The sequence below is a fragment of the Phodopus roborovskii genome, unplaced genomic scaffold (assembly GCF_943737965.1).
Source record: "Phodopus roborovskii unplaced genomic scaffold, PHOROB, whole genome shotgun sequence".
In the NCBI taxonomy this organism is placed as follows: domain Eukaryota; kingdom Metazoa; phylum Chordata; class Mammalia; order Rodentia; family Cricetidae; genus Phodopus; species Phodopus roborovskii.
In genome coordinates, this window is record NW_026126585.1 from 12,353,652 (window position 1) to 12,369,696 (window position 16,045).

At 40.9% G+C, this 16,045-nt stretch overlaps 1 protein-coding gene across 1 annotated transcript in view; it reads right to left on the minus strand.

The window, feature by feature from the left end:
* The window catches only part of Zranb3 (zinc finger RANBP2-type containing 3), a 134,621-nt gene that overhangs the window by 97,232 nt on the left and 21,344 nt on the right, over nt 1–16,045 (minus strand). Inside the window, 1 exon segment of the mRNA XM_051204011.1 lies at nt 1,464–1,482. Within this exon segment, the coding sequence (XP_051059968.1) occupies nt 1,464–1,482 (19 nt within the window).

Below are 16,045 nucleotides of genomic sequence, written 5' to 3' on the forward strand. Positions count from 1 at the left end.
GTTAAAGCTCAGTGATGGTGGCCCACGCCTTTAATCCCAGCAGAGGCAGGCGGAGCTCTGTGAGTTCGAGGCCAGCCTGGTCTACAGAGCAGGTTCCAGGACAGACTCCAAAGCTACCGAGAAACCCTGTCTTGAAAAAAAAAAAAAAAAAAAAAAAAAAGGATGCTCAGTGCTTTTCCAGGTGACTTGAAGTCAGCTTGCTGGTGGTTCACAACTTCCTGTAACTCCAGCTCCAGAGTATTGGACACCCTCTTCTGGACTCCACAGGCAATGTACTCATGTGCACACAGCCACAACACACACACACACACACACAGAGAACAAATAATCTCATTAAATAATAATAACTATGGTGGGGGGGGGGCGGGAGAAATGGCTCAGTGGTGGACAGCACAGGATGCTCTCCCAGCACTGTAGCAGCTCATAACAGCCTGGGGACCTAATGCCATCTTCCGTTTCCACAGCCACCAGGTACAAATTTGGTACAAACATACATTCAGACAAACATGCATATAAAAAAAATAAAAATTATCAAAAAAAAGTCTGAAAGAAGACAAAACAACTAACATGCAAAGTGCTGTGAAACTGTCAATAAGAAAGAACAAAGCAACTCATGTTTGGAAAAGACTACCAGGCGAAGAGTTCATAATGAACTCTGTAAACAGGCTAATGTCCACTGAGAACACCAGAGACTGGGTAGTTAAGAAACTGACCAAACGTTTGTCTTACTCCACGGAAAACTTTGTATAGGATACATATGTGTGTGTGTGTATGTATGTATGTAAGTATGTATGTTCAAATCTCTATGCCATCAAAGTGGAGGCTAATCTGGTAGCTTGAGTGGGAAAGTCTTCCCATATTCCAACAACTGATTGGTGTTTGGAAAAGGAGTGATGTCAAAGGAAGTACATCACTAGGGCCAGCTTTGGAGTTTTATAATCTGGCCTCACTTCCTATTATCTGTTTCCTGTGTGCAGATGAAATGGAATCAAGCAACCACATCTCCCTTACCTGTTACTATGCCTTTGTTGGGCCTGATGTACTCGACCCCTTTGAAACTGTAAGTCCAAATAAACCCCTATGTCCTCTAAGTTTCCTCTCGTCATGATACTTCATCACAGCAATGGGAAAGTTACTAATGTGGACAAGGAACAAAAGCATACTGTGGCTGTGACCTCTTCCAAGGACTTCCTTGTGAAGACTCGGCATAGTGTTAACTTTGTATTTCATGTGGACAAAACTGATTGTATTTGAAAGTTTATATACAACACACACAATTATATGTACTGTACACAGAAGTATTTCAGAGGAAATGGCTCTTACACAAGTACATTTATTTCTGTTTTTGTTTCTCCCACTGCATAGATAGGTACATGGTCACATGAGAAAACAGAGGTAGATAAAATAAATAAATAAACATGATAGCTAACACTAGTTTTAGAAAAAGGCTCTAAGGTACTCACTTCGTCAGCCACCATACACCTGGAAAAAAAGAAAAACAAAATAACAAATTAGTTTCTTAATCATCAAAATGAAGAATACTCAGAGTTCTGATTAAATCGCCTACCACAGAACACTTTACAAAGGCTAAAGGACTGGGCTAGAGAGGTGTCTGTAAGGGCAGGAGAAGACACGGATGGTTTCAGTCCTGTAGCTGCCAAATGACACAGTGTGTGGGGGAGGGTCAGGGTTTCAGGTAAGTTATTACCACTGCTCACCACGGGGGGAGCTGCAAAGCCTCGCGAGGACCAGGCAGAATGGCAAGATATTGTGAAGATTGTCTTCTGCCTCCAGTAAGATTGTCTTCTGTAAGCCTGGCTGTTCCTATAATTGAGAATGCCGATTAAAGAACAGTGTGCTGGCGCACACCTTTAATACCAGCACTTCGGAGGCAAGTGGACCTCTGAGGTCAAGGCCAGCCTAGTCTACATAGTAAGCTCCAGGGCAGCCAGAGCCACATAGTGAGACTCTGTCTCAATTAATTAATTAATAAGTAAATTATAAAGAAATGAAGGACTTCCTTTTACTTCTGTTTCTGTAATAAAGTACCCTGACAATTTGTGTGCAGTCCATCACAGCACAGAAGTCAAAGAGACAAGAACACCAACCAGCCACATCTCAACCACAGGCAAGAGCAGAAAGGTATTACGGGTATGTATACTTTCCACTCAGCCAGCTTCCTCCTCACACAGTCCTTCTTCCTCACACTAGGAAACAGTGCTGCCCACTTTCAGGCTGGGTCCTCTCACATCAATGAAGGCAATACAACAAATACCCACAGTCAGGTCCACAGGCCAACCTGATCCAGTCTCACACAGACTCTCTCCAGGTGATTCTACATGTATCGGGTTGATGAAACTAACCATTACACTGATTAGCCAGGTATCATGGAATACATCTTTAATCCCAGCAGCCTGGTCTACATAGTAAGTTCCTGGCCAGTCAGAATCTGTAGTGACACGCTGTCTCAAAACACAACAAATCCTCTAAACTGCATGTGTTGACTCTTGCCTGTAAATCCAGCACTTGAGGGGTGGAGGCAAGTAGGACAAGCAGCTCAAGTTTATCCTTGGAAACATAGAGAATTCAAGGTCACCCTGTACATCATGACACCCTGCGTATGTTTGTTTGTTTGAGACAGGGTTTCTCTGGGTAGCCCTGGCTGTTTTGAGACTTGCTTTGTAGACCAGGCTGGTCTCAAATTAAGATTTGCCTACTTCTGCCTCCCAAGTGCTGGAATTAAAGGTGTGCACCCCCACCACCCAGCTGACAAACCATCTTAAAAATAAAAAAAATGAATAGACAAGATTACCCAAGACAAGAGAAGCACAGAAAGTGGTTAAGGACATCTGAAGAGAGGCAATGGTATGGATGGCGGGTGGGTGAAGGGGGAGATTCGAGGCTGCTGTGGGGCTGGGTAGAGAGGGAGGTAAGGAGGAGTGGCTGGAGGAAGGCATATTCTGAAAGGGGAGCCAGTAAAATTATCTGGTCAGTTGGAATGTCGAGAGGTAAGAATAGAAAGACAGATCAAGAATAAGTCAAGCAACCAAATGTGAAAAATGGTGGTGGTGCCATTTACTGATGCAAGAATGACTCAAAGGGAGCCAGCTTTGGAGGTTACAATAAAAAATTCAGTTTCAAGCCAGGCGGGGTAGGATATGCTTTTAATCCTTGCATTCAGGCTTTGAGAAACAGGCCTCTGTGAGTTCTAGGTTCTTAGTCAGAAACTTAGGAAACATGCTCATTAGAAACTAAGAAAAAAAAGAAATATAAAGGAGGAGAACAAAGATCTTAGTTTAAAGTCGTTTACCACAGACTAAATGTGTTTGCAAGGATGCTTCATAGGATTCCATATAAAAACGGTCATACTCATTAGTAGAAACCTTGTAAGCATCATTCAAAAGTGGCTAAGGAAACACTGGACAGCGGAAAGTGGAACCAACAGCTATAGTCTGGCTCAAAGAGAAGATTTAAAATGGACTAGCAGACACTTAAACCAGAAAGCTCATTGAGCCCAGGGATTCAGGAGCAGCCTGGGCAAACCGCAGGGGGAAATGGCCACCTCATGTATACATGCCCAGCCAATCGAGAGTCACTGAATCTATGTAAGATCCCCACACCCTCCCAACATGGCACCCTCATCCCCACACCCTCCCAACATGGCATCCTCTCCATCCTCAGATGTTCTAGGCTGCCTGTCAGAGGAAGATGGCATTGTTCTGACATCACCATGCCTCCAGCAGGGAACTAGCTCGTGCTCACACCATGACTAATGCCTCTGGGAGGAAACTCATTCTGGCCTTGAGGGTACTCACAATTCCTGCCTTCCAGATTCACCACGTTTGCTTTAATTGGCAACCTGTTCTGTAACTCATCCTTCGGAGGCCTGTTCTTGGTTGGCATCTTGAGGACCACTGAGAACTCAGGGCTGTACCACCTCCTACAATCACTCAAGTGGTGTCTTAGTCGGGGCTCCAATGCTATGAAGAGGCACCGTGAACACAGCATTTCTTATAAAAGAAAGCATGTAATCGGGGCTTGCTCACGGTTTCAGAGGATTGATCAGTCCATTATCATGTCAAGGAGCATGGTGGCATGCAAAACAGACACAGTCCTGGAGAAGTAGCCGAGAGTTTGACATCCAGGCAGCAGGAAGGGAGAGAGAGGCACTGGGCCTTCTGAAACCTCAAAGCCCACCGCCACTGACACACTTTCTCCAGCAAGGCCACACCCGCGTGTGGTGCACGGGACTCTCCCCATTTGTTCGCCTGCCTTGGCTCACAGTTTTAGGGTGCAGTCTACGCTGGCAGGAAAGTCACAGAGGAAGAGCTCACAGTGAACACACAGTGAGGGAGCAGACAGATGAATGCTGGCATTCAGTTTGCCTTCTCCTTTTCATTCAGACATCCCAGCTTATGGAATGCTTTGCTCAGCTTCAGGCTGGGTCTCCCCTCCTCTGTGAAGTCTTTTGGGAAACTCTCATGGATATGTGCAGGCGTGTGTCTCCTAGGTGATTCTAAATGCAGTTAACTGGACAAGCAAGAGTTACCAACACAATGGTGCTTACAATTTTTCACGTTTCTAGAACTTTCCTACCACGTTTGATGGAAACTAAAGTCTACTTTGTAAAGGTACAGTTACTCAGAAAAATGCAAACAAATGTTTTCTCTATTGGAAAATGGCAGATAGGACCCACATTTGGGTTCGTTAAACTGCAGTTATGAAAAAGGCAAAAAACTGCCTGCTTTAAAACTATCCATTGTTGGGACTGGAGAGATGGCTCAGTGGTTAAGAGCACTGGCTGCTCTTTCAGAGAACATGGGTTCAATTCCCAGCACCCACACAGCAGCTCACACCTGTCTGTAACTCCAGTTCCAGGGTTTCTGACACCCTCACATAGATGTACATGCAAGCAAAACACCAATGATCAGAAAATAAAAAAATAAACTATTAAAAACAACAAAATCCTGTCGCGTTTGCCAAACAGGTATGCCAACAGCTCAACAATTCTATTGATTTTACAACTTGGCTTTCCACTATTTAAAAAAAAAATGCTCTAAATTCATTGTTAATTGGTTGTACTGTAATTTATCCAGCTTAGCCACTTTGCATTTCCCTGAGCTATTTCCAAAGCCTGAGACTCCTCACAGTCACCATCTACTTACAGTATCAGTATGAGTGTTCCCAGCAGCTATATCTTAGGATGCTCACATTCAGTGTTGGCTATATTTTAACTGAATTCAGATCCAGATAGGAAACAGAAAAGAGAATGGTATTATACTTTCTGAGAATCGTTTTATATACTATCTAGTTTTCTACTCAAAGACACATTTAACTGAGTGATTTATATCTGACTTGAAGTTTTTCAATTTGTTGACATAAGAAATAGCTTTTCTATCATCACCATTATCTCTTTTCAACAAATTACATCTATACAAAGAAAACAGCTTGACTCTGCAAGAGAACACTGTAATTCCACAGAACAATTCTGTGAGGGGCACAGACATAGAATGGGAATTCTTCCTTTGTGAGGAATCCTAAGTACTCTGAGCTTGTTACCCAAGAACAAGACGTGTTTAATCAGTTTCATATAAACTTAAGCCTCAGAGGTAGGCTATTGTTTCAGAGAAATTTTTTGTCTTGTAGGCACTCATATAAAATCATTCCAGTTAGGTGGTGGCGGCAGCGCACACCTTTAATCCCAGAACTTGGGAAGGAGAGGCAGGTGGATCTCTGTGAGTTTGAGGCCAACCTGGTTTACAGAGAGAGTTCCAGGACAGCCAGGACCATTTCACAGAGAAACCCTGTCTGGAAAACAAAACAAAACAAAAACAAAAAAACAAAACCAAAACAAAAAATCATTCCAATAGTAGGCATCAATTCCAAATTGTGTGTGTGTGTGTATGAATGTGTGCATGCATAAGCCTACACTCATGGACATTTGTGTTCTTAAGTATTTTTATCAATTCTAACATAGTAACATAGGTGTTCTATAAGAGGTGATATTGTCTGTCGCCCCTTCAAGGCCAAGTGAAAATTTAGAAGGGGTGGGAAGAACGTGAGAGTCAGAGGAAGGGAAAACTCCCGTGAAACTGTCTTCTGGACATGGTATGGCACTGTACTCGCTAACTCATAGAAGATGTGGCTTGAGACTGTAGATATCCAAGACTCTTCCAAATTCTTGTGTAGCTTTCTAGAACTATCTATACACATAAGTTATTACATATCACAAAGAGCCTATCAGCTACATCTTTCCTACTTTAGTATAAAATGTGAAAGATATAAAAATACATAAAACAACATTACAGCATCATGAAAACTAAGATAAAGAATATTTGGATTGAAATAAAAAATGATCCCTGTTTGCCGTTGCTTTGGCAAATGGAAATGTGCTCTGTCCTTCCCGCTTCAGCTGCTCTGAGCTTGGTGTGTTTGAAGTCTTGGACAGAAGCTCCATTTCGTAGGAATGTATGCATGAAAATGAGCATCTCTCCTCCATGGAGCTCCCATTTCTGCTTCTTCCTCTTCTCACCCTTCACTGGTGTTCAGCCTTTACACATTTACAATCCTGTTCGGGGCCTGGAGGGTGGCTCAGTGGGTAAAGTGCTTGCCATGCATGCCTGAGGGTATGACTGCAAATCTTCAGACCTACATAAAACTGGTGAGGGTAGCACTAACCTGTAATCCCATTAGTCCTATAGAGGGGTGGGAGACCGAGACAGGGACATTCCCTGCCACAGAAGATGCAAGCCAGACAGCCTGGTACATACAGGGGAGAAGAACAAATCAGAGAAGGTCTAAGTGAGGATAGAGACCTAAGGTTGTCTTCTGATGGCCACATACATGTCTTTATACTCACACATACATATGCTGTTTAGGAGCATGTTCTCTTAACCTAGACACTCGGAAGTCATCACAACACAGAATGGATACTGATTACCTCACAAAACACATGGATAATTATGTTTAAAAATTCATAAAGAATTATTTGAACAACTGAGCCTGAGATTCTTAGCCTTTTCTCAGAAATTTCTACATCGAAAACTACGAAATCTGATGTTTATTTTGGTTGAATAGCAAATTAGTTGTATTTCTGGAAAAGCTCAAAGAATACTTTTATTTTCAAGCTTAGGATTATAAATACCTTATTAAGCCCCTTTATGAAAAAAAATTATTTATTCATTTGTATGTGTATGGGTACTTTGCCTACATATATATCTGTAAAGCACAGGTATGCAGTGCCTCAAGAAGCCAGAAGAGGGTGTCAGATCCTCGGGACTAGTTACAGGTAGTTGTAACCATCTGGATATTTGGATTCATACAGGGTCCTCTGGAAGAGCAACCAATGCTCTTACTTGCTAAACCATCTCTCCAGCCCCTAGATTTAGCTTTAGAATCTCACACATTTTGTGAAAATAACCCAGTAAAATACACCAAGGGATGATCAAGTGACAACTGTCCTTTGCAAATTAAGAGTACCGTAAAACCCTTACTGTTGCATTGATAGTGATACTAAGACCTGTTTGACACAAACCACTGGGCCAAGGATATCAGCAATGGGTATATAGGAGTAGTGGAGAATGGTAGCTTCAGACTTAGCTAATATAACTGGAAAAAAAAAAAGATTGACTGAAAAATAGTTTTTAGAAACGGTCTCAATCATAATGCGGACCAAAAACCAAAACCAAACTCAAAATGGTCCGGTCACTAATGAGACTTCATTATCATATAACAAGGAACAAGAGTGGACAGTCCAAGGTCCATCAATTCTACAAGTTTTGGTTTTAACTGTCAACTTGACCAACCTAAACTCCCTTGGGAAGAGAGTCTCCTCAAAGAGACTGTCTAGGTCAGGTTGGCCTGTGGGCGTCTGTAGGGGATTGTCATAATTGTTAATGGATATAGGATGACCCAGACCATGGTGGGCAGCACTATTCCTTAAAATGGATCCTGACCTGTACAAGAGTAAAGAAAGCTAGCTGCAAATGCAAACAAGATACTGTCTCCTTGTTTCTTGCCGTGGATGTGATGAGACTAGCTGTTTGAGGACTTGCCTTGATTTCCCCAAATGACGGACAGTAACCTGTGATTTTAATCCAGAGTAAACCCTTTCTCCACTAAGTTGCTTTTTGCTAGTGCATGTTATCACGAAAACAGATACAAAACTATAAAGGAGCCTTATCTCTCATCCCTCTATTCTACTGGTCCATCAACCACAGGAGCACACGGAAGGCACACCCACACAATGCTAAGGAGAGGAAGAGCTGAAGCAATTTTAATGGCTACCCGCTAAAACCTTGAAAAACAAGTTAAAATAGCATTTAGTGGTTTTGCTCATTTAGAGCTTTTTGCCATTAATATCAGTCATCTACAGGAAAGTTATAAAAGCTTCTAGAGATTTCTGAGTAAATGAAGAGAAGCAGGGTAATGCAAGTAAGTCTTCTGTAAGTCCTGAAAAACCTAATGAACTTTTAAAAGAATTGCCTCTTCTCTTTATTAGCTTTACAAAAATTAAACTAGTCCTTATACTTGGTAATATTGGGAAAATATTGTGCTTCATTAATCTGACCACATTAGCACAAAATTGCCATGTAGCTTTTACAAATAACTTTGTAAAAGAACAAACAAGGAACTAGTCTGTGTGTCCTACTAGACAGCTGGAGGAAAAAGGTTTATCTCACCTATTTTGAAAAGATACACAGAATGTTCCCAGGGGTTGGAGATGTGGCTCAGTGGAATCTCTTGCAAAGGACACAGGTTCAGTTCTCAGAAGTCATATAGCAACCCACAATCATCTGTAACTCCAGTTTCAGGGAATCCCACACCCTCTCCTGACCTCTGCAGGCACTAGGTACATTGTGGCGAACATAATACATATGATGGCACCACACTCATACACACAAAATAAATGAATCTTTAAAAAAAAAATCCCCCTGAGCCAATAGCTTACATTGCCTTCTACACAATTATTTACTCTTGTTTATAAAACTTAGAGTTAAAAAAAAAGTGGTTGACTATTCCTGTAACAATTCATAGAGATTTTATAGCCCAATTAGACAGTAACATTTATTTGAATATTAAAGAGTTAAAAACAAAAATGTAGTTGCATAAAAGTATTAAGGCCAGGGAGATTGCTCAATGGTTAAAGGCGCTTGCTGCCAAGCCTGACAACCTGAGTTTGATTCCCAGGTCCTACATGGTGGAAGGGAAAGCAACTCCACCAAGCTGTCCTCTAATGAGCATGCTCCTGACCACCCTTATCCCCCCAAAATGTAAAAATAATTTTAAATAAAAGTAACTCAGATATCTTTGATCGAGTCTATGGAAATTCTATAAGTAAACCAAAACAACTACAATAAATACAGACAACTTCAGTAACTTCAGTTTCATGGACAGATAGAAGGATGAGGTAGACAGTGTTGGTGGAAATAACAGGGTCACTAAGCTTTCTGACTTTGGACACAATGTGACCAGCCTCATGCCCCTGATAACATGTCTTCCCTTCCAGGACAGACAGTACCCTCAAACTGTAGACCAAAATAAACCCATCCTTAAGTGGCTTCAGCCACGTGTTTTATCACAGTGATGAGAAAAGTAACTCATACAAAAGAATAAAGTTTACATTATGTATACTTTGACACAATAATTTTTAAAAGTAACAAGAGCATGTTAAAATGCCAAATATGAGGCTTTCGGAAAGTCAAGGATCACACATAAGATATCCTGAAAGGTACACAAGCGAGGCTTATGAAAAAAAGTTTAGTTCTTATTTCCTTCATCATTTACTTAAAAGTGGGTTAAATGTGTGCACCACCATGCCTGGCTTATTTTAAGACTTTGTAAAGATTTATTTATTTTTATTATTTTATGTGCAATGGTGTTTGCCTGCATGTATGTCTGTGTGAGGGTGCCAGATCCCCTAAAACTGGAGTTACAGTCTTGAGACGCCATGTGGGTGCTGGGAAGTGAACCCAGGTCCTGGTGATGTTCACTAAGGACAAAGGAAGGAAGGAAGGAGGAAAGAAAGAAAGAAAGAAAGAGAGAAAGAGAAAAAGAGAGAAAGAAAGAAAGCCCTCCAAACAAGCAATCAAACAAAAACGACAATTCAGCAACATGGGAAGGGTTAATAAGCTGTGGTACACTGCTAGAACACAATCTTGTAGAGCACTGAGAATTGGCACTCTGTAGTTACACAATATGTAAAGCCCACAGACACCATCAGCTGAGCAGTATGAATTTTAGGGAAAGCCAAACATAATGCATCATGATGTGATTTTACTTACAAAACATTCTGAAATGAAAAGCAAAGTAACTTCAGAGTTGGAAAAGGAGCTAAAAGTGTATGAGATCGCACCCTTGTCCCTGGCCAGTGGCTCTCAACCTTCCTGATGCTGCCATCCTTTAATACAGTTCCTCATGTTGTGGAGACCCCAATCCCAAAATTCTTTTCATTGCTACTTCGTAACTGTAATTTTGCTACTTCATGAGTCATAATGTAAATATTTTTGGAGCTAAAGGTTTAACAAAAGGTTACAACCCAAAGGTTGAGAACCACTGAGTTAGGAAAATATATTTCTGGATTCAAATCCTGGTGAATCCTTTTATGAGAAATTCACAGACCTATTCATGTGTGTTTGGGGTGCTTTCTGTGCACATGACAAACTTTAGTTAAAACTTAGATTGGGAAAAGCTAGGCATGATGCCATAAATACTGGAATACCGGGGCACTAGAGGCCAAGACATGAAGACAGCAACTTCAAGAATAATAAATTCAATGAACTGTCGAGATACATCCTAGAACTTGCCTCGAAAAAGAAAACCAGCAGGCATGGATGGTGCCCACCTTTAGCCTCCACACTCTGGAGGCAGAGGCAGGCAGATCTCTGTGAGGTCGAGGCCAGCCTGGTCTATATAGTGAGTTCCAGGACAGCCAGGGCTACAGTGTGAAACTCTGACTGAAAAACAAGCAAACAAACTCTATTTATTTATTTGTTTGTTTGTTTATTTATTTATTTATTTGTGTGCATGTCATACAAGTGGAGGTCAGAGGATAGCTTATAGATGTTAGTCCTCTTCTTACACCAGGCAGATCCTAGGGATTGAAATAAGGTCCTCACACTTGGTACCAAGTGCCTTCATCAGCTGAACAATCTCACTCAGTTGTCTTAGACAGCATTACCTGTATGCCGCTTTTTGGTTTCAGTGGGCAGTGCACATATAAGGCATACATACATACACACATAATCTCTTTTTTAAATACAAGGGTTGGATGCTCACTGGAGTATCCAGCAACTCCTCCTTATCCCCTAAAAGAATAGCATAGTAGCTGAGCATTGGTGACACACACCTTCAATCCCAGCACTTGGGAGGCAGAGGCAGGCAGATCTCTGTGAGTTCAAGATCAGCCTGGTCTACAGAGCTAGTTCCAGGACAGCCTCCAAAACCACAGAGAAACCCTGTCTTGAAAAACCAAAATAAATAAATAAATAATAATAGCATAGGGCAGTGGTTCTCAACCTATGGGTTGTGACCCTTTCGAGGGTTGAACAACCCTTTCACAGGGGTCACCTAAGACCATACATGGGTATTTACATTATGACCCATAACAGTAGCGCAATTACAGTTATGAAGTAGCAACAAAAATACAGTTATGGTTGGGGCCACCACAACATGAAGAACTGTATTAAAAGATCATAGCATTAGCAAAGTTGAGACCCACTGCTACAGAGTGAAGAATAATGACATCTACCATTCTCAGAACCCTCTTGTCATAACCCATTCTAATACTGAGGTCAATACTGATCACCCTCAACAATGTTTCTGTTCCAATTGCATCATTCATTAAATACGGGTATTATCTGTTGATTCCTTCAGAAAGGGAAAATCACAAACATATCTTTCCTTTCATCCTTATGAGAAGATATTTATGCTGAGGCCAGAGCCTTGGGCCTGAAGAAACACTTGTTAATGAAGAACTTTTGAAGACAGGAGACAGGTTTTTGAAAGTCAAGGTTGGCTGGGGCTGAGTCAGAGACCTACTCAACTATCAGAGTTCAACCCCCAGACTCACAGTATACAGAGAGAACAGCTTCTACAAACTGTCCTCTAACCTTCACACATGTGTTATGGAACATGTACAAATGCACACGTACAAAATAAATACACATAATTTTTAAAGTTAAAACCCAGGTCTCTGAATTCCCAGTCTAACAGATATTATAGTTTGCAGATTATAAGATAGCCTAAGCTCACAACTTACTAATTATGTTCAACTTTCGATCCTCCTTCCTCTACCTCCTGAGTGTGCACATTCAGTCACGAACAACACACCCAATTTGTGCACTACTGGGGACCGACCTGAGTGCAGTATGCACGCTAGGAAAGCATTCCATAACTGAACTGTGTATTTCCAAGATGCTTCTTTTACTTTTCTCTCTGGAGTATCGGTAAAATGAAATGAGAGCATTCATGCCTTTCTCTTCTAGGTGTGAGTAACACCCACGTTTTCACAGTTCGGAAAGGCCCAACAGTCCAATGGTAGAATCAGGAGTGAGATAAAACCCTGAATCACTCCACCCGAGACACACTCTTTTTGCCTTATGCTTTTATCAATTAAAACTTATACTTCAAATGCTTTGGGATGCAGGATCATCACTGTAGCAGTAAGCTAATCTCTTTATCTAGTTTTGAGACATTTTCCTCACATTCACAGTGCCCAAATTATCCAGTAAGCGCTCAGGCTCAAATCAGAGTAATAAGGGAAAAAAAAAATCATTCTCTAGCCAGGGAAGAATGACTATCACATCATTGTAATTTCCTCTTATTATTAATGCCCTATTATTACTCTGTCAAAGGAAGATTCAAAGAGAAGAAACCATGGTCCTTTGTTCCACTGGAGCATAGTATTTGTTTTTTTTTTTTTTTTATTAAAAAAATAATCCATTTTGTCACACACTGCTTGTCATTTAAAATCTGAAAAAGAAAAGGTCTAAAAAAGTGAGAGTTGAACAAAAGCCAAAGAATTCATCTGCTTCCAGCACTTACTGTATCTGTAAACTCTCCTCAAAAAGAAAACCTTGTAACAATGTAGTTAAGCATAGAGGCACTGATCTGGACTGCTGGCAAGCCTTCTGGAATACTAGTTTTGAAAACAACTTAAAGAAATCATGTTGATTTGATTCACACTAATTTGAAAATAAATATAAGAATTAAAAAAATTCTAAGTGACAAATTTTCTGTTAATTTGTGTCAAAGATTAGTCTAAACCCTGGCTTTCGACCTCTCCCTGCCTTCCTCACTCATGAGAACATCATCGGTGATGTGGCGTTCCTCACTCAATGAAGCTACCCTTCACAGAAAGGGGAATGTATGAGAGAGAGTGTGTGATGAATGTGGAGAAGGTCAGGTACATGAACATTTCAAGTGGCCCTCCTTGATGTGACTCAGAATTCTTATGTCATTATTTTACACTCAGCCACATAAAACAGTTATACTCCAGTGATAATTTTAAGCTCTGCTGTATATAGTATTGAACATTATTAAATTATGCTTCTTGTCAAAATTGCAATTTCAGAAACACATTCAATTTAGCATTCAGTTTAGTATTCTGGCATTAATCTTTTATGATAAAATTAACCCCATATAAACTGTAATTCAATAGAGCTATACTACCCAGTAGAGTAGTCATTTCTGATTAATTTTAAATACAAAAGAATTGAAATGAAATTTAGTCCCTCTGCCATGCTCTGTAAGCACAGTAGCCATTAGGTGCCAAACAGACATCAAGAAAAGTCTGTCACTAAAAAAAGGTGTAACTCAGAGGAAAAATGATTATGGAGTCTGACATTCTCTGTAAGAGTGAAATTTCTCCATGGGTACCATTATCATTCCTGGGTAACTAATACACACACACACACACACACACACACTATTCTTTTGTTATGCTATAAATAAGAATGACTGGCAACACTGGTTATAGCTTTACAAACAAAATTACGTGGTAAGCAGCATACATGTAAGACAGGCTTGGCAGTAATTCATGTGTCAGCATCTTTGTGATAATAACCATTTAGGACTAAAAATAAGTCTAAAATTATGACCCCCAAAAGGGGAAACATTGTACCTGCATTGAGAAATAGTAGGTTCTTTGGTGCTGGGGAATGATGGATTAGTTTTAAATTCAAATATAGCTTTCATTACTTTCTGGCTAAGAAAACTTAAATTCACTGAGGCCTGATTTCTTCACTCAAAAAACCCTAGCTATCAGTGCATACCTCAAAAGGCTTAGCAGGATTAAAAATTTTAAATATATAAACCATTCAGCAGGTTCTCTTTGCAAAGTGAAAATTCAGTGAACATGCCTAAAAGAGATTACATTCCAACAAAAAAGTTCCTGAATTCTAGAGGAAGAGGATGGAGAAGCATTACTTTTAAAGAAGATTCAATGAAAATAACATGTGAATATTACATAGAAAAAAAATCAGTGGGCGGGGCAGCGGTGCACACCTTTAATCCCAGCATTGGGAGGCAGAGGCAGGGGGATCTGTGTAAATTGGAGATCAGCCAGACCAGCCTGGTCTACAAGAGCTAGTTCCAGGGCAGCCTCCAAAGACACAGAGAAACCTTGTCCCAAAAAATCAAAAAAGAAAAGAAAAATGTTAAATGTCCTTACAGTATTTGTTGCTAAGTCCTTTCTAGAATACTCAGTTTGATTACACCCTGACAATGATAATGATGATGATAACTGTTATTAAACCTGAAAGTTTGGACTTTCAAAAGGTTTTCACTCAAATATTCCTAGGGACAGCAAGATGGTTGTCCTAGTTGGCTCTCATTGCCATGACAAACACTACAGCCAAAAGAAATCTGGGGAGGGGAGGCTTTATTTCATTTTATATCTCCAGGTCACACACAGTCCATCCATCCCTAAGAGAAGTCAGGGGAAGAATCTGGAAGCAAGAAGTGAAGCAGAGGACATGGAGGAGAACTGTTTACCGGCTTGTTGGCCAAGGCTTGCTCAACTGCCTTCCACAAACAACACAGGACCAGCTGCAGATGGCATCAACACCCACAATGGGCTGGGCCCTCCCACGCCAATTACTATTCAAGAAAACGCCCACAGAGCTGCGTATGGGCCAGGCCGGTCTGATGAAAACGTTTTCTCAATTGAGGTTCCCTCCTCCCAGTTTGTGTCAAGTTGAAAACAAAACAAAAAAACCTAGCATGGCAATGGCTCAGTGGGTCAAGGTGTTGGTCACCAAACCCGATGACCTCTGTCTGACTGCCAGGGTCCACACTGACCTGCACACGGGCACCTTGGCACACGTGTGCCCTCTGCCAAATGAAATAAAAGTTACCGTTGGAAGGTCTCATATGAAAAGAAATTCCGGAATGAAGAAAAACATAAATTGGAAAAGGAATCTGTGTATGATACATGTGTGTGAGGGACTTGTGTGTGTGTGTGTGTGTGGGGGGTCACAGAACAACTTCACAGAGTAGACTGATTCTCTTTTCTGCCATGTGGGTCCTGGGGATTGAACTCGGGTTCGTCAGGCTTGGTGGCAAGCACTTTTACCTGTAGAGCCATCTCATCAGCCTTCTGATATAATTTTAAGGAAAGATAATCCAGACACTAGCAAGGAAATAGCCATGTACTATGGGAATATGTATCCTACTGGATCAAAAGCAATAACTGACATGAAATAACAACTTAGAATTCAGAGTGTTATACAAGAGATATTCTACAAATAGAGCCGGCCATCTAAATGAGCTATTTCAAGGGGGACGTCAGTTAAATGCTGGTGACTAATAGGAATCTGGTGAAGCATCTGAAAACCAGGACGTGAAGAAGAAATGAATAATCACTGTACGTAAAAATGTTTTAGATGTGCGTCAGGCATGACAGCGATCCTAAATATATATGCAAAGGCTCTGCAATCCCAGTTTTAGAAGGGTCCTAAAACGAGAGGAAATGTAGCGTGGGTGAAAAAACAGGAAGCTGTGAGTTAAGAACACGCAGTTTGGGGTGGGGATAGCCAGTGAGTAA